General features: G+C 38.1%; 1 protein-coding gene and 1 long non-coding RNA gene across 11 annotated transcripts in view; one reads left to right on the top strand and one right to left on the bottom strand.

Moving 5' to 3' along the window:
* trpm3 (transient receptor potential cation channel, subfamily M, member 3) overlaps positions 1-26,519 on the bottom strand; it is a 146,449-nt gene that overhangs the window by 95,198 nt on the left and 24,732 nt on the right. For 3 of the 9 annotated variants that reach the window (XM_017417210.3, XM_017417207.3, XM_017417213.3), the window contains exon 1: positions 19,629-19,718. The exons of 2 other annotated variants lie outside the window; for them this stretch is intronic. In XM_017417210.3, the coding sequence (XP_017272699.1) occupies positions 19,629-19,718 (90 nt within the window). Of the gene's footprint in view, positions 1-19,628; positions 20,633-26,519 lie in introns of those variants that run through there. 4 more of the 9 variants (XM_017417204.3, XM_017417206.3, XM_017417205.3 and 1 more) reach the window with 3 other exon arrangements.
* LOC108236520 lies at positions 2,887-13,319 on the top strand. 2 transcript variants are annotated; one of them, XR_001808604.3, is made up of 3 exons: positions 2,887-3,267; positions 7,049-7,084; positions 11,264-13,319. It is a non-coding gene; the product is annotated as an uncharacterized LOC108236520 (long non-coding RNA). The 2 variants fall into 2 exon arrangements; XR_003039193.2 differs by having other exon boundaries at positions 7,045-7,084.

Genomic DNA, 26,519 nt, shown 5'->3' with positions numbered 1-26,519 from the left:
GTCCTTGCTCAGCAGGGATACATGTCTGGCTCTCTAATTGGACAACAAGGAAGTGGGTGATAAAGTAAATGGCCTATATTTATATATCACTACATGAACAAGAAAAATATCCTGCAGCGAAAACACTTGAAGGTCTAATAATTATTGAGGCAAAGAGAAAGTGAGAGAGAAAGAGAGCGCGCAAGAGGGGAAAACAAAACTGTGGTGTAGTGTATGTACAGCTTCAAAAAATCAGAGCCATACAATCACCAACACAGATGTCTTCACTGAGGCCCAGGCAGTATAACTCGGTGATTCTGACATCTAATATTGATTCTTTTTTAATTTACATTTTTAAAACCTCATTTCGGACTGTAATGACCCAGCACAGCCTAATTAAATATTGGTATTGTCCAATGTAAGAAATGTTGAATGGAGACTTAACGGTATGGCAGGGTGTTTTAAGGCCTCATTATGTAATCCGTTACATAACACTGAGAGGGATTCAGGCTGTTTACAGTTGTAATTTCAGCATGAATGAATGCCATCCGGTGAGCAAAATAAGACTAACCATCGTGGTCAGATAGCAAAGCTAGGCTAATAATTTGGGTTCATTATTCAGACTTTATAGACGCATTAATTTTGTTTAATATGTTTCTTTCATTTGAGCAGCTTTTTATGGGAGAAACTGAATAGAATGCCTCATTCCTGAAAGCATATTATGCTGAATGGCAAAGGTTAATAGTATAAAAATTAAAATTAGTCTGGTGAAATGAACTGTCAGTCCTGCTGGGCCTCAGTGGAGACGACCATTAACAGCTTACCGTAATCAGACAATCAGTGCTGACCTATTATACATGGCACAGCTGGCATTTCATCATATCCTAACACTCCCTTCCCTTTTCTCTCCTTGTCCAGGAGATTTGACCTAGTTTGTGTTAAAGGGCAAGTGTACACAAACTGCAGGGGCTTCAGATTTTAATTTAGTAAATTAAAAGTATTCGTAGTGTTTGTACACGTGGGCCGACCGCAACTTGTTTGTTTGACGGCTGAGCTTTGTTTGTACAGTAGCACCACTCACACATAAAATACGCAGGGTCCTATGATTCCTGTGATGCGGAAAACAGACAGATTTGCAGAAATGGGAAACGCTATAAAACACAAAATGTTGTGGGATTTAGTATTATGTTGATGTGGCCTTACAAATCTTGGTTTTCCTTAACCTCTGTGTTTTTCACACCTTACACTGATGTTCAAAATGAACAAGAGACCACAGTTTGGCCGCTGAAGCCTTCCGTATGTGTGACGGGATCTGTTTAGGCTCAGGTCTCCCCCACATGGACAGCAGTGGTGAAGAGGTCCACCACAGTCACTCAAAACCTACCAAGTTTTACTCTGAGTGCAAAGTTTGGAGCAGAACCACATCCGAAAGATGACTCAGGAGAAAAACTGTTTGCGAGTTTAGTCAGCACGAGGTTGGAACCACACAAAATGGTGTAACGACCTCAATAATGAAAGATTCGAAACAAAAACAGGAGTTTCCACATGAAAACATGAGTTTATCAAAGACTGTGCAGCTGTATGTGCGGAGTCAGATCTTCCTCCTAATAAATAATAAAGCTACACCTGCTTTAGGTGAAGTGTCAAACCAGTTAACCTTGTGTTCAAGCATCTTTAAAGGGTGCAGAACTTCCAGAGAAAAATATCAATCTCTGTCAGCTAAGGCTGAACAATATATAGGATATTTATCATTATTGCAATATCAGTCAGCGCAGTATCAATATTTCAAAGGACTGCAATAAATTATCAACCATTATATTTCAAGTACCATGCAGTCATGTTCTGCTGCTAATAATATTTTTGGTCAATCCAATGGACTCCCACTGGCCTTGATGCCCACACCTGGTTTAGATGGTAGTGATAAGGGGAAGAAAAATGAGGAGCGAGGAAAATGGAGATAAAATGTTAAAAAATTTTATTTGCTTATTCATTCAAAAAAATGTTTTTCTGCAATAATACATAGCAATAAATAATACCGTTATTATAAAACGCTCAAAAAGTATTGAAAATTAAAGAACTCTAGAAGTGTGATGAGTGAAATAAAAACGTGCATTTACTGTATCGATGGATAATAAAAATACCTCCTTTTGTCACCTCTTATCTCCTTCCTCCTCACATGGCATTTATCACTTTGGAATTATATGATTTTTTTTCCAGATGGGAATTCTCATCTCATTCGGATCTTGATGTAATTTTCATGGAGAGTTTAAAGACACCACATTCACAGACACACGGAAGTACCAGCACGAATCCTCCTGTTTCTATTTTAACCTTGCACAATATCTAATTGTGTATGAAAGATGGATTTAAAAGGGCTTTAGGCTCCATTTCACGCCTGTATCCAGTCGAAATGACTTCACATGGTCTCTGAGCAAATGGCTTCACAAAACTCATCTACTACGTTATCAGTCATCAGTGAAAGAGTCTCTGAACACGTCCTTCATCTACTACAAGAAAAGCGGAGCACGTTTAGGAGTAAATCCACTGATTTACGCACCACGTTAACTCTTAGAGGTGATCTATATCCTAAAACACATCTGACTAGTTTATAAATGCACATACGCTGTGTGGGGTCATTTAACTGCAAATTACATGTCACTAAACAAGCTGTGTGATAAATGTAGTGGCACTAAGTGATGTGTGCATTTACACAGCGCACTCAGCAGCTTCCCTTCCAAAGTGCCGGGGGTTTTAAGTTAGTGCAGCTGAGTTCTGTGTCAGGACAGAGTGCAGCACATACATAATCGTTTCTAATCACCCAATCAGGCATGTAAGTTGAAAATAAAAACTCCCAGAGCCTGCTTTTAGCTTCAGTCAGATTCGCACAATCAACAGCAAAGTTGAAACTATGAATTCTGCGCATATTTATGTGACTTCTAGGTTTTTCTGTCTCACGTATCAAAGACAAATTCGCAAAACTGATGTGACAAGAACAAAACTTTTGATAACTGACAGCGGAGCCTGGGGCACATATGAGAGTGTGTGTGTGCTCATAAGTGTGTGTGTGTGTGTGTGTGTGTGTGTGTGTGTGTGTGCAACCAAATCTTTCTGTGAATTCAGAGAGGAGGAGCCACTGGCACTGCCAGCCGACCATTGAGCTGATAGGATGGGGTTAGGGGGATCTTTCCTGGCAGATGGACTTGAGCCAGGGTGCGTGTTTTGCAAGCATTTTTTCCTGCCATGTCTGGTTGAGGCTGATAAGGAAAAAAGAGCTGGCTAAGGATCAGGGTGAGTGAAACCTTTCCTTTGGCAGCCAGTCTCTTTCACACTCACTCATTACTAGATTTTTAAGTGTCACTCTCTTATTCGCTGGGCTTTCCTCTTCTGTTACTAATCGCTTGGTATCTTTTTTTCTGCTTCACACTGGACTTCTTCACTTTCTTTTCCTGACTTATCATTTTGTTCTCAAAGCGACTCATTACAGCCTTCATACCCCCCCCTCCCCCCCCTCCTTCCCCCTTTTTTTTTTTTTTTTTTTTTACTTTTCTCTGTTGCAACAATTCATCGCCCCAATAACTCATGAAGGCTCTCCCTTTCTATGAGTTTTGGTTTCCTCTCCTCTCTGGCTGTCAGGCCGTCAGCCAGCAGTCATGTTGCTGCAAGACAAATGTTGAGATGTGAGAACATGCGAAAGATTTAGAGCTCCTGGCAGCGGAGGCAGCCGAGCAGAATGGCAAAACGAAAGGTTACAAACTGAGGGTGGGAGTTTCACAATGTGGTGAAATTTAGATTCAGGATGCTGCAATTTGGGGATTTTTGACATGCCCCAATCAGCTTTAGATGATATTTATAATAAGGAAAAATGTTCATATTTTAAACTGCACAAAACTTTCATCTTTATCCACAAATGTGGCTTATTGACAGTCTACAGAGGTCACTGATCAGACAGATGGAAAGCTGTTGGGTATTCAGCGCATTACGAGATAACGTGAAGTTTAAACAGAGAAAATAATCAGCAGGATGTAAAATCTTTAAATAAAGACTTATTTTAACAGTTATATGGGACTTTATTGGTTTGACCTTTACTGTTATATTTGTGCTAAAGACATCTTCAGCTAAAATGCATTCACCCTGTTCAAAATAGCTTCAGTAAGTTCTGGTTTCCTGCCTGTTTAATTTAACCATCAGAGCAGCGTAGTTTTCCAATGATCAATATGAACAAAAGATTAAAGGAACATAAATTTTAAAGGGAGCACCTAAGTTAGAAACAAATAATGGATTTGATAACAGCATGTGCATAATTCAATTTTCAATCAGAAAATAATTAGCTGCGAAAAGAACATTAAAGCTATCTAATTACCATTCGGAGAGTTTATCTTTTTCAGTTTCTTTCACAATTTTAGATTATTTACTTGTCCCACAGCTTTGCAGCTTAATCAGAAACAGTGTGCTAGGAATTCTGGTAGCAATCCATTAAACTGTGTTCATAAAATTCTTGAAAAAGTTGGAGAAAATTTGAATTTTGGCATAATAAGTGAGAAAAACCAGCCCTCCTTGGAGCTCTGTAACTCAGATATTTCACAGAAGAAACTTTGTTTAAACTTTAAAGATATTGAGCCAACATCAAATCTTTTATTTTTGATACCTTACACCATTTGTGTTTAAGCCCAGTTTAAGGAGGAAGTTTGGGCCTCTGTTTGATTTTATGATTAGTGCGTTTTGTAGAATGGGTGACATCAGAGGTCACATGACACTTAAAGTCTTGAGCTGTTAAAACTTTCCCAAACTTCTCCTAACAACCTCTTCCTTTTCCTGCAAATGTTTTACTTTTTATACAGTTTTTGCATCAAAACAGGCATTTTTGTCTTCTTTACCCTAATGTGTCCAGTTTATTTTAACTCAAACAAGTGGCTACTGTTAGAGGTTACCAACAAGGCTCAGTGGTGACACCGTATACACCTTCCTAATCCATGTTCACATCACATGGAAACCCCATCACATGTTCCTGGCTCATCTGGTAAGTCATAATGACACATCTTGGGCTAAGCGTAATTAAACCAGGGGCTGACTCCATCCAATGCTCCAGTGCACCACCACCACTTGACTGCCACTTTAATTGCTTTTCTTCCCCCTATTCCCAGCTCACTATCCTGCCCCATTCCATCAATCTATTCAATTCATCTGGGAAAATGCCTTCATACAAACATGCAAAAGTGGGAATGAGGATGCATTACTAAGAGCATGTTTAGCCTCGAGGGTGGGCGCACACAGTTTTAGCTTGACATAAAGCCTTTCTCACACACTCATGTTATTGTACGCTCACATCCCAGTGGTCTGCGTACAAACTGAGGCGTGTGTCTCTCTGAATCTGTGGTGCAAAGTTTTGGAGTATAAGCTTTTTAGAAATAGCCTCGTCCGTTTATAGCCTCTCTGTGATCGAGGCTTTGTTTGTCTGCCTGTCTTGGCAGCCTCTTCAGCAAAACACCTTCAGCACACTCAAACACGCATACTGTACATGTAACACATTTCAAGAGAGTTTCGGTAATGTTCGCAAACACGACTGCCGATTCAAACTGAGACATGAGTACAGTTTTAAAAACAAACCATACAGTTGTATTCTCATGAGGAAAGAGGGTAAGAAAAAAGTATGTGTGTAATATTGGTAAAGGAGTCTGCATCCTCCATTTTTTTTTTGATAAACAATAACATTTTTGGATGTGTCTGTGTCTGTTGTGTTCACAAAATATCTCATAAACGGTGACTAGATGGATTTAATTAAGACTCTCAAAATGAAATTATTGAATGTACATCTAAGACTGGTGAACTATTGGAGTCAACCCGATTCAAGATGGCTGCCACAACTTATCAACCCTTGCAAACACAAAAATGTCAGTTTAATAGATATAATGCTAACATTTGGTAGTAGCTCAGTCTTTCCAAACCTATACTCTAAGCACTAAGATACTGTAAAATATTTGTTGAAAACTAGAGTCCACCTTGTTTGACTGTTAGCAAAATATCTCATGAACTCCTGGACAGATTTTAATGAAACACCCACAAGTAATGTTTGGATGTCCATCTACATCTGAATACATTTTGAAGTCAACCCAGTTCAAGATGGCCTTTATTTGTCACCTTGCAACTTTTTCTTTGGACCTAAGATGCATATGAATGTGTTGTGGTGATCCTGAAAAAGAGAAAGAGGCCACAAAAATGCACCAACAGTTCTGAAATAATTTCCCATGTACTCTATCCAGATTAAGTAAGAATTGCCAAAGATGATAAAAGATGATAACCAAAGAGTTTTTCGTCAGTCTTCTCAGAGCAAGTTACTGGTGCATAATTTGAACCGGTGACACAAATGGTTTCTCAAAAAAACAAAAAGACATTGTTTGTCAATCTAAAGACAAAAGAAATATCGCCGAAAATGAATTTATTGTGTGATTACACCTTATTTTATTATGCACTGCCTTGTTTTAGCTACAAAGTATGTTAAATGTATGACTTAATCAGCTAGAAGTTGTAGTAATCAGTATTTTACACTGATTATCATAAGTATGGCTCAGTGTCTACTCTAACTGTAAGAGAAATGACCTTTAAAAGTAAAACACACGCGACCATTCACATTTGAATGAGCTTTTGCCAAGCCAAACCCATTCTACCACCACAGACTGAGTCACCGCAAGATCTAATCTATCAGAAGCCAAAACTGAGAAGCAATTCTCATTCATGTTTGCTTTTATTGATCGAGGGCTCAATATGTCTTTATGGCACGGTGCCAATGTGCCGCTCATGCTTGTAGCAGGTACAAAGCTTCATTACATAAGGCTGCTGGCAGGACTGGAGCTTGTGCTCAGCGGTCCACCACCTGCCAAAACTCCCACAGTACATTACAAAGAGTATCTGCAGCCTGATTTCCTTAACTCTTTCTGTCTGCTCGCTCTTTCAGTTCTCTTCGCTGATTACTTTATGTTCCGTCGTCTTCTGTTTCTGAGTTTACACATTTTCATCTTTAATTTTCCTCTCTTTCTTTTCCTTTGGGAAACTGATGCCTTTTGGGACCAGGCAGATGTGAAGGCAGTTTCTCTGGTGGTCCTCACATGGGGTATGTCTGTGTGTGTTTTGACACCCTCTAAAATAAATAAAACACGATTATGGAGCATCCATACTGTATTAATGTGCTACGCAAATTATTAAAGGGCAAAAAAAGAAAACAGCATAAGGTGTCAATCTACAAAAATATATTAAAAAACTATGACTCCAGAGCTGTAGAGCATATAGTACAAATGTTTAAGATGAGATTTAATCTGCACAGAACAAATAAGAAACCTTATTTAAAGCTTTTTTCTTTACATGGGAAGAAACTGTAAAAAAAAGAAAAACTAACTGAAAAAAGCTGTTCTGAAAAAAAGGAAAAAGGATTCAAATGGTTTTATACAGTAAAAGTATGCCAATTTTACTCTTTTTTTCATGTACAGTAGTAAATTTATTTAGTCAGCTAGAGTCACCCTCATTTCTACTCTTTCATGGTAGCTGTGTAATTTTTACAGATGCATAGAAATGTACCATAGCCGGGCTGACTGCTGCAGAAGTTGGTAAGGTGAAGATGAAAAGAAGTCAAGGGAAATTTGTCAAATCATTCTCCTGACAGGAATAACAACAACGCTTTTTGGCACAGAAAAAATAAATAAATAAAATGACAACGTGTGAATGTATTGGAACCAAAAACCTTACTTGCGGCTGTTGCTTGCAGCGCATGTAAAAGTTAGTGTGTAGAAATGGTTTTTGACAAGATTCCAGAGAGAATTTCAGTTTTCTAAAATGAACTTGCACTTTGAAAGCCAAAGTGGAGCACTCCTGTTACAACCGCTTAGATGTCAAATGACAGTCATTCCTTCGGGGGCAGCCATGGTTGAAGACGCAAGTGTGACTGGTCCACAAAATGTGGGACTTTGAGAGCGTGGACTGGTTTGACAGGGCTGATAAGGCCAAATATGTGTCAGTAAATCAGACAGGAAGCAAGAGGAGAGAGATGACAGGGAGTGAAAAAGAAGGAGGAGGAAGTGGGGGGTGTTAGAGGAATCCAGAACTGAGCGAGCATGAGACGGACTGAGAGATGGATGGAAGGACAAAAATAGCCCAGTGTGGCCATACTGTTCACTTTCATTTTCCACGTCTCGGTATGCAATTTACAGCCACACACACGCATTTACACATTTTCACACATTTCCTTCTAATCTTTCTCACACACAACTTTGTCCTGAATTGCTTATGTTCACATGGAAATACACACATCTCATTTACTTTTACGATAAAGCTGCTCGAAATTCTTTTACACCTTCATTCCTGCTCCCAGTCCCACTCCCACCTCCATCCTGCGTATTTCCAACAGATTGTATGATGTACTGAGCCATACCCTGGGAACAATTTCATATTCGAGCAAAGCTGCACTTACAGTATACAGTATGTACACTCACTGCATTTTGTGACTACACACACGCACACACACGCATCCTCACAGACTGCAGCTGGCGGACCTCCCCGGGGAGCTGTCCTATAGCTGTGCAATAAGATTTAGAGCGGCTCTTCCCATTTAAAGGGGATAAAAAGTTAGAATGATAGATGGTGAGAGGTTAGGGGAGAAAAAAGAGACAAAAGCACAGAGATAAAGGCTGAGATGCAAGGAAGGAAACCGGGGACAGTTTGCATTCAGATGATGTTCATTCTTTCAAGTCTCACAGCCCATTTTTCACTGAAATTAAAAACTGAAACTTGTTGTTATTGCTAATCTGTATTCTTTTGCTTTGTGAGGAAAAGAAAATCTTGATGCCTCCAAGAGGAAAAGAAAGCCCTATCTGCTTCCTCAGTCTATCTAGTGAGCAAATACACTTTTGTAAACAGTATCATTACAACCAGAAGCCTGCAAGCTAGTCATGCATGTGTAATAAAACGACACTGAATGTGACTGGAATGTGTGTGGCATAGTGTGTGGCAGCACATGTATTTTTGTTACAGGGTTCCACAAATGAGAGCGCAGAGAAGCATTGTGGAGTAGCCATTCAGGAGAGCTAAAGCTGCCACAGAGTGATTTAAGATGCCACTACTCGCTGCTAAAAGAGAACATGAGATCACAAACAGTGAAAAAAATCCACTGGCTGAGCTGTGGAGAAAAGAACCAGGAAGAAATGTAGGAAACAGAGTGAAAGAGAAGAGCTGAGAAAGATCAAATGTGGCACAAAAGGAACGGAAAAGGGTGGAATGAAGAGGGGTTTTTTTGTTTTGTTTTTCCTGCATTGTTAGGAAATATTGTCAGAAAGAAAAAACACATACGATCAGCTGAGTAGGCATCATAAGGAGTCAACCACACATCTGACCAAGAAAATGGAGCAGAAGATGCACATCCTTGAGAGGTTTAACTAAGAGAGAAAACCCCCTCCAGCTTCACCACTTTTTACTGAGGAACTAATGAGAAACTCCTGACAAGCTGCATCACTTTTAGCACAGTAACTGCAGTGTGACTGACAGGAAGACTTTGCAACATGTACTGGGAATGGCTGAGAGAGTCACTCTCCTCCTTCGAGACCATAAAAAAAAATTAATGCAAGAAGAAACCCCTCAGTAGAGTGAGAGATACCTGTGACCCCCTCCTCTAAGCTGTTTAACCTCCTGCCAGCTGGAAGAATATTTCACTTCAGTGAATCAAGAGCGACCAGAGTGCAACAGCCTCATTCCTCAAATGATAAGTCTACTGCAGTTACAATAAAATGAGTTAGTTATCTCATTTTGACTTCTCTGGTTGGTAAAGCACAGTTTGTTTTAATATATTTTTTAATTTAGATGAAATGGCAAATAGAAATGACATTAAAAAAATGGAAAATAAAATATAGCTTATAAAAGAATTTGGAAAACATTCATACATTTATTTTTTTTATTCTTTTTTTATTAAAAACACTTATCAGTTGTTCATTTAGAAAATAACATTCACGCTTTAAGCAGCAGGCCAACAAGAGAAACAAGAGAAAATGTGTGTTTGTGTACATGGGTGCCTGGTTGTCTTATAAAATGGGAAAAAGTAAAAATCTAAGCAGCAAAGACATCCACGTGTGAGGGTATGACTGGCTGGTTTAATGGAAATTGCACTTTGCTATAGTACAGGAGACCCACAGTTCAAATTCTTGAATTGGTTAGTTTTCTTTTTGTTTTTCCAACCAGAAGTAGACATTTAAAAAACTTTCACATTTAAGCCACGTCTGTTCAACTCAAACAACGCTCACATTGGCTCTCAAACACCTACATATGAACTCTGGGATGAGAGCAATATAAAAGGAGTTTATTTACCATTTTTTATGAACTTGTGGATTTCTTACATTTGTAAGTAGTGTGCTATCACTCAGAATATTTACTGTATTCTGTTTGATTCATAGTCAGAAAAATATCCAGCACTTTAAAAACATGCCTTTAGCTTTCTTTCTCATCTCCACAGCTGAATGCTGTCTGACAAGCTAGAGGTAACCAGCGTAGCTGAGTTAGACTGAATCAACTCAAAGTTGAGGCATGAATGTAGCAATTATTTTTAAGATAAATGTTTTAGTTTGTAACCTAGAATGCATAAATGAAATCAATGAACACTGATCTGACATCTAGGGATCTGCACAACAGAGCCACCCTGAAGCACCAAATCTGGAGGTTAATTCATCTGAACAACTTGTAAAGCATGGTAGCCCGCAGTTGGAATAGTTTATCTCGTCTCCTACAGGATGGGAGCAGCAGGAACCACCTCCCTCTTTTCATTTACCTAACACAAACAGAAACATAAAAAACCCTTTAGAGAAATTAACCAGCTGGAACCGTTCATTGTTAAGACTTCCTGGAGTCTGGTCATCACCATGAAATTGTCAGGCAGCCAGCAGAGATTTTGACTCTTCATGTTATCTGGAGTGAGCTAACTACCCCCTGCCTCTTGCTTCATGCTTGTACAGAAGACGTGGTGTCACTTTGAACATTCAACTTCCAGTGAGAGATTATATAATTTTAAACCTGGCAGCAACAGCGAGCAAAAAGTGTAAAAAGAAAGTAAAACAGTGATTAAATGAAAGCTTCAAACTCCAGTTTTAAAGGTTGTTTACATCATTACTGATTGTCCGCCTTTAAAATGTGATTCTGTGTCTACATCATGACTGAGAAGGCCTTCTGATCTTCTCAGGAGTTGGTTGAAGTAACCTTCTGTCCTTTACAGATGGAAGTAATAACAAAAGTCCATTTTGTGGCTTGATGTTTGAATCAGATGGAAAGCAGAACATGGGGGCACTTGGAGGATCTGAGGGACACCGATGATGGCGGATGGAGGAAGGAAGCGGGGATGAAGACGGTGATGCCCTGCGCTGAGGCAGGACAGACAGCGAGAGAGAGCAGTCTGTTCCAACACTCACTCTGATCAAAGATTTTTGATGAAAGCCTCTTCCTGTCAAAATAGATTTCATTCTCTTTCAACACACTTCCTCTAAAAAAAAAAAAACCCTTTTTTTCCTTACTTTTCATTTGGCTGTCATGAAGCTTTAGCAGCCCTCAAACACAGCAGACAAAAATTTCACATGTAAGATTTTTTTTTTCATGAAAAGTGAGCTCTAACTACACAAACTTTGTTTTGTTTTTGTTCTTTTTTTTTTTTTCATTTTTGTGACGCTGATGCTTTTGCTTGTGTCTGTGTCAGCCTGTGTGCTGGTCTGGGATGTTAGCAAAATATCTCATGGACCACTAAATGGATTTTAATAAAACTCTCAGAAATCAAACATGGGGTGTACATCTACAATGGGAGTCAGTCCAGTTCAAGATGGCCATCACAACTAATCAACATTAGATGGCTAATCACAAAAAAATGGCTCCAACTGACGCAATCCTACAAAATTGGTTGTGGTAGTAGCTGAGAGTTATCCTCAACACATACTCACACACACATACACTAACAGATCTCATAAGATCTTGCATTATTGCATGAGATTGTGGATATCATTTATTCATCACTCAGTCCCATCTATTTGTAAGATGATCTCAGTCTAAAACTTTGACATAGAAGAACGCAGGTAATAACATTCCTTCAAGGAGTCCTTTAATATTTTCAGTAAATTGAAACTGAGTAGAAATCATCAAGAAAAAAACAACAATATTTGCTGGCAATATCAAAATAAAAAAGTGGAAAAAAGGAACAGTTTCTGTTTTTATTTGATTCTTTTCGAATGATGGAAACCAAACTAGTGGAAGTGTTTATGCAGCACATTCCACGGTGGGTAGCTCCAAATGTTTTATCTCATTCAGCAGTGAGGAGAGAGAAAAAAAAATTAAATCAGCAAATGGCAGAGAGTGAAAACAACATTCAATCCTCCCAGTCTGTTTTCTTTGCATGATAAACAGCATCTCAATTTAGGAAACCAGACAGGTCAGGTGTGAAGAATTCTTCTGTGTGTGTTGAACTGGACTGAGAGGGCGTTTAAAATAATCCACAGCAGTAATCCGGCTGCTCGTACAATGTTTTATTAATGAAAATTACAAGAGGCCACAACTCAGCTTTGTTTAAACAGAGAAAGAGACACGCACCACAATTACCAAGGACATATTAATTATTTACAGACTACCACATGATTAGACATGAATATGCTGTTACACGTTCACTCCCATGGGTTTGCCTGAGGTTTGAATCAGTGGGACTGTGAGTACAAGGCTGCAAAATGTATGTAATTTCATATCAGACACTCACACACAGTGAATCCCACAGAGATCTACACAAGATTGGCTGCATTTGTTTTGCCCTTTTCTCTTTAAAATTAAATTTGTGGAAAGGGAGTTCATTTTCAAACATTTGCCGTCCCCTGTACCCTCACATCTGCCATCACATGAATGGATCTGTTGATAAAACGTACCGTAATAGAAAAATAGCACTATAATTTGTCAAAAAACTAAGAGCTCCACTTACTGCAGGCAGTATAAAAGTTTGTTTCATCATAAATACACGTGTAATATCCAAAGAATAGTTTACAAAATGTGACTAATAAAAAAAATAGATTATGTGTAGGTTTCGGGCAATAGAGGCAAAAAATAATTGAATAAAAATAACTGAGAATGGAATGTGTTACAATAATTACATTTTTATGACAGTATAATTTACCGTAAATAATAAAAATTATTATAAAACTTGTCCTAGATGTCTGTGTTGGAAAGCTGTCTGAGTCTGACAGTCTGTCTCTGTCCATGGTGCTGATATTCCTCCTCACCATTTCACCACCGTTTGAGCAGCACTGATTTTGTGCCTTCAGTTCAATGTGAACAACAGCTTGATTGATTACAAACGCCTCTGTAACAATGTGCCTGCAGGTCGTGAATGATTAAAGAGCATCTCATTTTATTTTTCTGCGCTCAGTATTTTGATGATTTTTTCCAGTACTTTCCTCACATGTCTGCATATTTCACCATCTTCACTGTTACATGCAAGATGGAATTAAGACAAATATCTTGTTTTTTCATCGACTCATTGTTGACCAATTTATGAGCTTTGTATTGATTGTAAATCACCTTCTTGAAATCCTATATATATATAAGATCATCTACAACCACTACCTTGTTGCAGTGATTCATCAAACTGGTTCCACACAGTGGCAGCTGTGATGCTAAAGTGAAACAACAACAAGATGCCATTAACAAGCAATTTAATGGCAACAACAGCTAGGTCTACAAAACACGGGTAGATTAATAGTGTTAAATCAAACAGTAAAGTACCCACAACTGCAAAGTCTACAAGCAAAAGATGTTTTTTGCAAAAAAAAAAAAAGAATGCTGCTTTAGCTAGGCATGTTTTATAAAGTATATATAGTTAGTTTCCATTTTCTGAGTAAAATATAAAGAAACTGAAGCTGGTTTAAGTCTTTTGCACAGCTTGGTGGCAAATCTATCTCTCTTACACATAATCTGTCTCAAGATCTGGCAACTCCAGATAATGTTTGTAATGTCCAACCTGACCACTAGATGTCAGTAATTAACACATGCGTGCCCTTTAAAACATGTTTCATGTTCATCGTCAAGGATTGTGGACTTTTGTTTGTTGACTCTAAGACATTAGATATTTTATGCAGTTTGAATAAAGCTTTCAGAAAACAACAACAAAAAAGAAAGATTGATGTCATTAGGAAAAGCAAAACAGAGAGCAAAGCAGGGCTCAGAAAAAGCCTGTGAGAAATAGAAAGTTTCACCTAAGTGTGTTGTTCTTTTATCTGGTTGATGAAATATAAAGCCCTTTTACATTTAGAGATTTAAAAACATAAAGACAACAGTCTTACTGGTGAGCCTAACTGTATTTTTAGGTAAATGTGGAGAATATCACATGTCTCTTCTGAGACCCATCAGTTTAGATTCAGTGTAAAAGCATCAGAGTCAGAGTAAAAATCAGAGATTTCAGATGACAACTAGTAGAACAGGAGCACAGGAAATGATGATGAAGCAAGTTTTCACCTAAACATCTTTGTCCATTAACAAATAGTATTTATTATATTCACATGCTAAAATATAGAGGACAATAAAAGATTTAAAATAACATTTTAAAGTGATATTTAAGACTCTTTGAAGTGGGGTTCTGTGGACAGGTTCTGAACAATTAATATTTTACTTGTTTAAGACTGCTCTTTGAATGAACTCTAGAGGACTGATGAACTGACAGCTCGTCAGCTCAATAAGATGAATGGAGAATAAGCAATCTAATTTGGCCTTGGTCCTGCTTGGCCTAACTCTCAGTCCAACAATTTCTGTTTCTATAAACTGAGGTCATTCACAGAGCTATTTAGATCAGGTAAGATATTAACTGTTTATTACCTTTCCACAGAGTCTCACTTCAGAACATCTGAACGACTCACTAACAGTTTCCTGTATCAAAAACAAGTGAAAATGCTGTTGTGCAAATAAATATGACAGATGTAAACCTTTTCGTTTAACTCCATGAAAAAATGTGAATAAGCATGTTATGTTTGAACTTTAACAGCAATACTGGAATACATTTATGCAAATTTTCACCAACAGAAACACTGTTGTTTGTGAATTATTGATATAAAATGGCGATGGTGAAGTACTTCAAAGGTTAGGCTAAACTTGTAGTAGCATGACGCAGCACAAAAACTAAACAGCTACAAAGTAGATCCACAAGCCTGTTTATGTACACAAAACTCTGGTAATGTGTGCCTAAGTGCAGAAATTTCACACCACTGTCACGTCCTCTATATGGAGATCCTAAGGATGATTCAGAACATATTACACTCATAAATAAACAGCTTCCAGACACTTACAGTATGTTCCCCCCTGATAACTCGCAGGTCAAAGGTCAACATTTAGAGCTCAGAACTTTCCTGTGGGAGTGAAGAGAGCTGTAGGTGGGAGCTGTGAGCAGATATTAACTCGCACTTTGTGTGCCTATCACAAAAGTTTAGACACTTTACGGGAAATTTCAAGAGCATAACCTGAAGGATATTTGCCAAAATATATATTTATTCTAGGTCCATTCAGTGTGAGGTCTCATACATTATTCAGTGTCTGACTGGTATGTGCAGTAGAATCACTCTGCACTATCTGTTACACTATTTCAGGAACCAAAAGTACAAAAAGCATGATGGCATTTTGTTTCCTTGAGCTGATGTCTTTATTTTTAATATCCAAAAACTTTGCGAAGAATGAAAAAAAAAAAGGCAGTTCACACACAGCTTGATTCAATTCCTATCATGTTGTGCTGAGAAGTGCCAAACAGAAAATATAGCCTTTGTGCGCCTGAATAAAGAAACAGGAATTTAATTGGCAGCTTATGTTCTCGTCCTGACTCATTAGAGAGATAATGGTTTAATTGAAATCTCACAAATGCAACATTTGCTGGATAATTGAGACATAAACAAAAACGCTCCGACATATTGAGCAACTCAGAGGACATGTTACAGTGGAGAGAAAATGAGCAAGAAAAAAATAAAGAAAGTGCCCTCTCTTTGGCGTATGCGGTACATCATATTGCCTCCTTCACTTTTATTCAACTCTCAAGTAGCTTTTGTTTCAGCTTGTTCTGTGCAACCTTTGTGTGGAAGAGATACAGAGAAGGGTGGAGTTTGATGGTATATAGTGTGCTGCACCTGAATAAATAAGCTAAATGCATCTACATGATTGATTTAAAGTGTGTTATGGGAATCATTAACCAACCAAAACTGTAATCTGTTTATTAAAACCTAATAGTTGGGAACATCCAAGTTTATATAAATGTTTTCCACAGAGGTAGTCTGAAGCAAATAGACACAAGGGGCCTGAAATATTATGATAGATCCCCAAACAGTTACATAATCGATGACCTTTTGGAGACAAAACCCCTTTTTGTTAATATAAACAGGAAACCTCCAACATTGTGCATTATAATTGTTTTTACATGTTGTGAAAAAAAATAGTGTAAATAAAAAGTTTTTCATCTCTATAGGGTGATCTCTGTCTACTGTACTGTCTACTGTAAACACAAAAATGGGTGGTGCCATCTATGGGTGAAAACAAGCTTTTTGTTCCCTACTTATACTACTGCGCCCCTTTGGTGTCCAAATTTACTTTCCATTATCAGATTTTTATAAATACAGCTAAGTTAGAAAGCTGTCTAATCGCTCCTCAAAGCTAAAATGCACCCAAAAAAAAGACCTGCGACAGTGTCCCGTTTTATGTAATGGATTTATTTTTAGCTGAAGACAGAAATATTTATATCTTTAGCAGCACATTCCACCCCCTGTGTATTTTATATAAGGCATATTGCTATCTATGCTTTATGATTATAGAAGGTTGGTGAAGAGATGCAAGAAACCAAAATAGGTACAATGTCAAAAGGATGATAAAAGAAGCAAACAATCAGAAAGACATCACAGGAAAAAAGAGATGCAAGCGAGAGACAAAAAAAACAAAGAGCTTAAAATAGACAACTTTGCAAAGAAAACTGGAGAAAAGATGTTAATTTGATGCTGATTTTTTTCCCCCCACTATTACTGTGCTGTACTACAAAGACACTGAAGAAAGTTGGATCTTTCAAGGGGAGAAAGTGAGGTAAAATTGATAAGGAAGGGGCAGCTCTGACAGCACAAGGTTGTGTGATGTTAGGAAGTTAGATAAGAAAAAAGCACTCTAAATGCAGAAGCTGTCATCCGAAAACTATGATGATCTGAAAGAGGCGGGTGGAACAATAAGAACTGAAAGAGAATTAAAGCAAGATTTTCTATTTCTAGTGGCCTGTGTAATATTGTTTTCTTGTTTCACACTTTATCCCTCTGAGACTGCACACAATCCCAGGTTTAAACTTGTGAGGGGTCAGCAGTGAATAATGTGATTATTTCACATATTTAGCTCTAACAGGAGTCATCTTTTATGTTTTAAGGATTTCTGATTGTAACAAGTAAAACCGCTTGGATATGAAAGCACATGAAACAATTCATAAGTATTGAATCCACATTAAAATGAAAAACAATGACTAAAAGTTGTATCAAGATGTTAGGTCACTTCTGTGTTTGCATGACAGGAAGCATTTACCTCTTTCCCTTTCAGCTTTGAGACACCAAAGACAGGGAATTCCCCTAAGTCACTTAGAGATTTGTCATTCCAGTTTAAAGGAAACATAAAGGTTTTTATTTGTTTTCAAAAATGTACTTTTCTGCCACAGCTCAGGTGCGAACACACAAAAACTAACAGTATCTGCTGCAGTGTCGTCTGTCCGCATAGCACTGCATTAGAGATAGTTACTGACACGCATGTGCACAAACACAAGCACACACCTACACACAAACACATCACCTGTAGGCATCTTTCCCATCTGAACAGGACAGCAAACACCTTTGACACGCACGCACATATACTGGGGCATGTCTGTGTTGGTAGGTAATGGGTTGTAGGCAGTAAAGTGATTGTCAGGCAGAAATTTCCAACAATAATTACAGGCTGTTAGGTTAATTTCACATTGACAGACTAATATTTCCCTGGAATAATCCGCATACAGTAAACACAGCTTTAGGAGCCATAATTTTCTGTACAGAAGCATCACCCAAGGTGCTAACACAGGCGAAGCAAACATTTAGCAGCTGCTGTTGATATTAAAGCTCCAGATGTTAGCCAAACAAGGAAAAATCATCGACATACTCTTATTTCTTAAATGTAAAATCCCACTGCAAATGAATATTCATACTTATTTCATTTTTGAACCATTTTTTTGGACAAATGTAGGTAGGAATTTGATGCAACCTGGCAATAATCTTCAGACAAACGAGGCAATAAGGGATGGAAACATGTTCCTGTTTACAGGAAAGAACAAAGCTGTAAAGTGATACTGTGAAACCTTTCATTTAGAACTAAACTGTCCTGTAAAAAATGCATCATGCCACTAAACACACTTTAAACGTTCCCACACTTAGACACAAATACACGGTGCACATTCAATCAGGGATTACAATGATATTCATTTAAGCAGGCTATACAAATGCAAATGCATGACACATGAGCCAAGGCACTCTGGTTGTGAGGTTCAACATCACAGAAACACTGTCACTGGGAGACACTTTGATAAAGCTACATCAAAGGACAGAGAAAGAAGAGGCATTCAGGACCTGTAACAAAAGCCCTCTTTACAGAGTACCTGTAACTGGCTTAGGAAACCACATGTAGGCATAAAGAACAGGTCTGAAGCAACAAATGCCTATATATGTAAGTGGCAATCATAAAACACGGATAAATCAGAACATAAACAGATACAGATGATGAATATCCACTCAGGTGATGACGTCATAGCTTTCCATCTAAGTCTGCGTAACTTTAGGAAAACACACTTGTCTCTTAAAGCATTAAAGTGTATAAATCTCTGCATCTCTCTGCTGATACTTGATGTTGCACTTTTACATTTTTCCTGAACACACTCAGTCCCATCCATAATCTGTAGTTTAACACTCCTGCGTCCCTAAAATTCTCTTCTCCCTCAAATTCTGTCTTTCTAGTTCACAATCTACGTTTTCACCCATCGTTCTTTTTGATCACTCTGTATATTGACTTATCGTGCCTCCACTTTTATCCTTTTGTTTAATATTTGTACTCTAAAATCACAGTTCTGTTGGATTTCTTCACAACTGCTCTTGTATTCATGATTCGGTTGTTTGCTCCCAACGCATTAACAGGACAACGTTGAGGTGGTTTTTTTGTCTTCACACACTTTCTTTGGCGCCCTTTCTCTCATGTCTGTGCCACTCTCTGCGTCTCTCCAGCATTGTGCTCCCGCTTTTCCCTGTCTCCATTTTTATCCCTCACTCTTTGTACATCCCCACTCTTCCAAACCTCTAAGCTCCCCTTTGAGAGTGTTATGCTGGCAGCTTTGCCCCACTTTTCTTTATTTTCAGCAGTAGAAATTCCCACTATCCCTGCTTAATGACTGCCTTATAGTCACTAGTTTAAACACAAGGTGCACATAAGCGTCTTCATCTTTCATTTTGTATCCTCACAGCTCTCCTCTTTTGGAAAGCACGAGGATAGCAGAAGGGCTGCCTGACATATTTTACCACATCTCCCAGGGCATCTATTTTTTTAGTTCATTCCCAGTCTGTCTTCTCTTGTGTTTTTTTTTTTTTTCTTTTTACCTTTAGCAGGCGCACAGATGGCAGGAAGGCTGCATGGCACAGTTTTCTGATGGTCCAGTTAAGTGGTCGTGGTGCGTCCAGCTGGTTCATGGTGTCCACTCTTCACGCTGCAGCCACTGGTGCCCGGCGGCTTTTCCCGGCACCAGGATTAATTCTACCCCACTAGGGGGGCAAAAATGGGAGAAGGTCTCCAACTCCAACTGCCGAAAAACACGCAAGTCCCAGGGCATGACCCTCGACGGACAACCATCAGCCACCACTGCCACCACCTTGAAGCCTTGACTCCTCCAAGCAGCTGAAGCTCTCACTCCTCTCACTCCTCTCACCCCTTCCCCGTCCTCCTCTCCTCTCCAGCTCCCACAGATCCAAAGAATCCAAAGGCAAGTCAAACCCAGTGCACCAGGAGCGTCTGATTCCTCTTCTGCAAGTAGCTGATGTGCGCTCAGCTCTGGCGCAAAAGAACCCAGAGCTTAGAGCTTTTCTCCAAACGACGGAGCAGAGCGCAGCAATGCCCAACAGAGATAAGAGCACATAGTGTGACAGAGATGCAGGTAGGGAAAGAGAAGGAGGAGAGATGGAGATGTGGAGAGAGGAGAGATGAGCAGTGCAGTATAGCGCAGAGGGGAGAGGAGAGGAGAGGAGCGTAGCGCAGAGAGCAGAGGCAGAGCACAGACTTAGATTTGAAGCAGCCCCTGTCTCTAAGATTAAAAAACAGAGGGAATGGAAGAGAGAAAGAGAGAAAGGAGGGAGGAATGACAAAAGAATAATATCCAGTAAAACAGATGAACCAACTGGAATTGAGATTATGGAGAGAGGGCGCAGGGAGAAAAAACATCCTTCTGGAGATGGAAACAACAGAGTGATGGAGAGATACAGAGAAAGGGTGAAAAATGGAGAGATGTAATGATGCACCGTGCGGTGGTCGTATGGGAAATGGGTGAAGCGGAGTCAAAGCTCAGGCTTAAAGAGTGAATGCAGATGGAGACTGAAGATGGAAGCACATTAAACAAGTTGGTGAGGTGGAAAAAGAGAGGCGTGCGACCTACTTTACAAATATGCATGGGAGGCATCATAATTATGCAGAAAATTCTCTAAAGTGGATAAAAAACATTAAAGACAAGACTGAGGATGTAACTGCCACATTAGATAAACTCATTTTTTTTACTGCTTCCTGGCATCTGTGCCTCCCCCTCTCTCGTTTGAGGAAATTCATCATGTAAAATGTTTGAAGGCATCCTGTATTAGCACAAATATTGAGCTGCAGTTAAAGACAATAATCTTTGAACGTTTTTATTTTTTTTGTCCTCTTTGACACAAGGAACAATTTGCACCTTACAGTAAGCTGAATCTGGTGTTGTTTCAGTCTTTAGAAATACAACCCCCTTTTATGCATCTGATTACAGACCAGTCAGTTTTCCACCAGCTGTGTCAAAGGTTGTTGAAAAACTCATAGCTAATATGATCATGCATCACTTGAGTACTTATTTATTATCTTTACATCTATTACAGTTCGGCTTTAGAGCCAATTACTTAACTAAGACAACTAGTTGTAATTTTATAGAAAACACTAAACTCCTAATACACAGAGGTGGTGTTATTGGAACCTTAAGTAAGTAAGTGACACTGTTAATCATATGGTTCTTGTATCCAAGTTGCTCTGCTTTAATTGTTCTTCATATATACTTCAATGTGTAGAATTTGTCAAATTGATCTCAATTTGCTCTCACTAAAAAGTTCATAAATCACCTAATCACCTTTCATAATTTCATTTAGATTATACATGATTGATCTATATTTGATTATGATGTTTCTATGATGTTTGATTGTACCTGCTGCATTTGATTATGTACCTAATTGTTGTTTCTGTGTTGTAAAGCACTTTGAATCGCCTTGTTGCTAAAAAGTGCTATATAAATAAATTTCACTTCACTTCACTAATATGAACAGGTGTTCCACAAGGATCTACCCTTGAAACATTAATATTTACAATATCCATGACTGATCTCCCATCTGTGTTTATTAACATTCAAATGTATGCAGATGATTCTGTAATTCATATTGATGTTATAATTTCTACGAAATGACAAGCAGCGAATGAACTGGCTGCTATGGAAAATGAGATTCAATGACAGGTCTCTTGAGATGTGCTCATCAGCAGTAACTAAATTGCCACGAGTTGAATATGTTTATGGTTTGATGTTTGTTCATGCTGCCCTCCAGGTTATATGGCCTTCCAGTGAGGACAAAACTGCTGGTAACCTTGAAGCCGGTTTAAAAAGCTTTGTCTTACAATCTTAGGTAAGCTGTATTCTGTTGCTTGGAATTGTCTCATTCTTGGGATTTTTCTGCTCAACATTTCCTTAGTAATTAATTGATTTTTATTTTTTTTAATTAAATATACTTTTCTATCTCTTCTTATTTTTGCCACAATGCCATGGTTCGTGTTACAGCATGGTTAAAGCAATGCTTTTTGCTGCTTATTGTTTCTAACAGCATGTATTTTCTTCTGAGTCAGATGGTTCCAATGTAAAACGAAGATGTTCTTCTAAACTTCCTCTTCAAGCTCAGGTGAGGTCAGAGTTCATTTTTCAAACTTTATATGTTCAACAACAGATTTTGTGACAACAGAATCAGCAGCATGTGGACATTATGATTCTTTTACACATCATTTATTGTTTAACCACCTGGTCACATGGCAGTTTTAGTGCTTTAAAATTATTGCCATACCTATATGACAGGTTTTTGACAAGAAACGAGCACATTTTCATCATAGTTTGATAGTAAAACAAAAACAAACAAAAGATGTTAGGAGAACAGGACACTTAAGTTTAGTATTAGTAACAGAAACAATTAAACAAAGCTCAAGTTTGTCATCAACACTGACTCTGTATCATCAGTGTTTGTTCTTTTTATTATATTTATTTTAAAGAATGTGATTTCTTTAATAAAATGTTGTTTTGTATGTCGGTCATGGCTTCTAGTGTGAATGATACTTTTATGAATTTGTTGTTTTTCTGTACTTTTGAGTAACGTTAAGGTTTGATTGGAGTGTTGGATTTCTAACCGTGTACTCTGTTTTTAGGGTGACTTTCTAACTCCTTTACAAGCTTTTATAATAATATGCAATACCCCCATTAAATTAACTAAACTCAACATATCATACAATCTACAACCCTAAATTGTCAGCAGCTCATGAGCTTTTTCACTGCAGCCCATTGAAATTAAATGCCTGCGGTTATTTAGCATTATTTAAAATGAGTACATTTTCGCCATCTGTCATTTTAAGGACCTGAACTTTCCAGTTGTATTAAAGGTTAATTGATTACTCCTGTTTTCTTTAGAGCAAAGGGAGAATGGCATTTTTAAAAGCTTTTGTTTTATGCGTTTATGGTTCTGTTAAAAAAAAAAAATGCACACAAAACTAAAGCAATCTGAAGCAAATCAACAATGGCCAACCTTATCAGTAAAATACAGCTCTCAAGACTTGAATGCTTGTTTGTGAGGCACCCTGGCGAGACAAAAAAAGGGTGATCTATTTTTTGCTTCGTCTTTGTTGGTCTTTATTTCTATTTTGAGCGACACAAACCCTTTGTGTTCTGGTGCAATGCTAAAAACTACTGACTGCTTGTCCAAACAAAGTTGTGTATTAGTGACAGATTTGACACGTTCGGAGTGGCTGAGAAGATATTTTGGAACAGAATTGGAAGCACTTAAGTTTCACAAGGAACTCATGATGAAACTTGATGAGTGTTTCTTATCAAATGAGCTGCATTTCTCCTAAAATAACTGAACCTAATCAGGAAAAATGTAGTTCAGTTGAGGAATACCATATTATAATATGTCAACAAACTTACCCACCATGAGAGTATACTGAGAAAATAAATCTCACAGGTATTTTACTTTTACTTAGTCGTGGTTATCCTGGAATCAAAATAGCAAAGAGCAAAGTGGTTTTCTTTTTAAAACCCTACATTAACAGCAAAACAATAACTGCTGCAACCCAAGAGGGTGAAAAATGCAGATGTCACTTTACAGCACAACTCTCTGCACTGATAGTTAATCACTGACATTAAAAGCATCCACTTCACTGACCGCTTGCTCGCCTGAAAACCCCAAAGATCTCTGACTTATCTGTCCGTCAATCGTACATGGTGCGTGTTTGTTTATGTGTGTGTGTGTGTGTGTGTGTTTGTGTTTGTGTGAGAGAGAGAGGGAGAAGGTTAAATAAAACAACAGTGACTGCCTAGCTCTTGCCCTTTACCACTCCAGTTCACTTTCCCATTTCACCCCATTAAATGGTTCAGCACACACAGCTGTGTGCGTCACCCTGCACTACCTTCATCCTGACTCTAGATGGCAGCCTTCCTGTACCTAAAACCCATCTGAAGCCTCAGCATTCAACCAAAAACAGAATATTCAGTAGTAGCACTGCAAAATTATAAAATTATCAAACTGGTAGCTACTTTAATACAGTTCAACTTGTTATTTTTTTTATCTAAAAACAACAAGGCACTTGGCAGAGAAAGGATAGCCTACATGATTGTATTTTTTTTATTTAAGGCTAAATATACACTTCAAACAGAAGAGGGCACCTGTTCAACACTCATTTGTTCTGTCCTCCTACTTTTTTTTTATGGCTCCACTAATTATCACAGTGTTAAAAAGGTACCAAAGCTCTGGCAAAGAACAAGACCAGACGAGATGAGACTTAATTGACTCGCAGTCATTCGTTTCTCCCACTGGGAACTTAACTTGGCAGCTGAAGAAAAAAATGATTTTCTATAAATGACTTAGGTGCTTCAGCACTGAGAGCTGAGAGCTGAGATCAGGAAGGCAAAACAATAATTATGTGAAAATGTTTTGTTGCTCACATTTTCGGCTGAAGTGGGTGGAAAAGTTTTAGATGATCATTAATTTTAGAAGTAATGACTTTTTAACATGAAATCCATTACAACAGAATTCACCCCAGAATCCACTACTTGTGGGCAAAAGTATTGAGCTGCCCATCATTTCCATCATTTATACTCAGCTTCCAAGGAGCTAGATGTTTCTGTAGGTTTTTTAAATGGTCTTGGCTGATAGTATTTCAGGCTTTCTGGCTCTTTTACTCTTTTGAATTCTATTTTTAGGCACTTTATTTCTAGCAGTCTGTCAAAATAAAATATAATTTGTTCCCATTTTTCTGTTCAATCTGCAACAAATGCCAAAAACAGTCTGACAGGCAAAAAAAAATTGCATTCGTTGCACTAACAAGGTTATTCCCAAAAGGTATTTGCAAGAAACATACCAGCATACCGAAGAATGATGCCCTTTTCAGGTCCTGTTTCAGGTCTGTACTGTATTTTTTGTTTGTTTGTTTGTTTTGTTTGTTTGTGCAGTTTCTTAAAATTACCAAACTTCAACTTTTTGGGAAACACCATATTGGTGCAAAAATTACTATTTCTGGATGTCACTAAAATGTCTTTGTCAACTTATTGCATTTAACGATAAAAAAAACAGGAAGCAGTGAAGCAGAACGCCTGACAACACAATTTAAAAGTGCTTTGTTGCTCGGTATTTATGTGTAAACACAAAACTATTCCTTGAGTTTGATGGGGGGGGGTTGTCTATTTGTTTGTTTGTTTGTTTTTTTATTTTGACCTAACCTATAACACAAATAGGTCAGTGTAATGTGGTTTAGGTACAAAAAAAGAAAACATTTTAATAAGCATAAACATAATTGGTGCAAAATTAGAGAAAGATCATTCACTGTCCTAAGAAAATCACTTTGCACCTTTTAGAAAGCCCTGCTCAAGACAGTAAGCATGTCTGGTTCTTTGAAAGCAAAACCTAAGAAAAAAATGGTGACTTGTGATTTTTCCCATTGTACCATAAAGCTGTTTTAATCAGATAATAACCTGTACACAGCATGGATAATTTGGCAGATAAAACCTACTGTAGTTCAGTGGATTTATGTGTCATGATGTGAAGGAAAGCAGTTGTAAATGTGTGTGTCCATTGGTGGATGTCAGTATAATTTACTCATAGCAGATGAGTAGTCATGATCTTCTGCTGGTACAACGGTGGAGTGGGAGCACATTTATATTCACTAACACTATGTGGGTGTCGTGCAGCTCATTTACTTTCTGAGACATCTTATACAGATAAACCTAGTGACACTACCTGTCTGCACTCTGACAGGAGTGTGAAGAAGACAATTTTCACCTATCAGTCTAACCGAGATCTCTCGTGAAGCCGATGGTTCATTGAAAATGAGAATCACCTTTGCTGGTGTCATATTCGAGGCACAGGGTCAAAGAGTGAATATCAGTCAGCGAGTCTGAGTGCATTAGGAACATCAGAACAACCCGTTACAACACACCGACGGCAGGAATAAATGTGGAAACTCTGATGTACATATGTGCTTATAAATGGCCCTTTCTAGCACAGAGTGAAAGAAATACAAATGTTAAAGAAACTACCTTTAAAGGATTGTGAACCTTTCTTTAAGAAAACTGATTTTACAAGTGTTATTTGTAACACAAACATTTTGAAAGGAACAAACAAGGTATTATCTACATTAATATGCACTCATATGTATGCATGTTGAATAAAATGTGAATAATATTTCACTATTTACTATGAGTAAAATGAAAGACATTTTCTGGGTCGTGTCTGGAGCTCAACATATGTTGGGCTCACAGCTTTGCATCTTTACAATCATGATTTGTTGGAACTGAAGCTCACATCTGTGCAGAAAGGCAGACATTTGGTCTTGCCTTTCTGCAGTGATCCTTTGGATTTACTGAGAGCTGGTAAGCAGTAACTATAATAGCATCTAAGCGACAACACAAAACAGGTTTTCCCTCTCTTGTTAAAGCATTAATCCTTTCCTTGTAAGGGAGTAGAACT

Source organism: Kryptolebias marmoratus, linkage group LG1, assembly GCF_001649575.2.
Source record: "Kryptolebias marmoratus isolate JLee-2015 linkage group LG1, ASM164957v2, whole genome shotgun sequence".
NCBI classification, from domain to species: Eukaryota; Metazoa; Chordata; class Actinopteri; order Cyprinodontiformes; family Rivulidae; genus Kryptolebias; species Kryptolebias marmoratus.
This window is presented reverse-complemented; position numbering and strand designations above follow the sequence as displayed.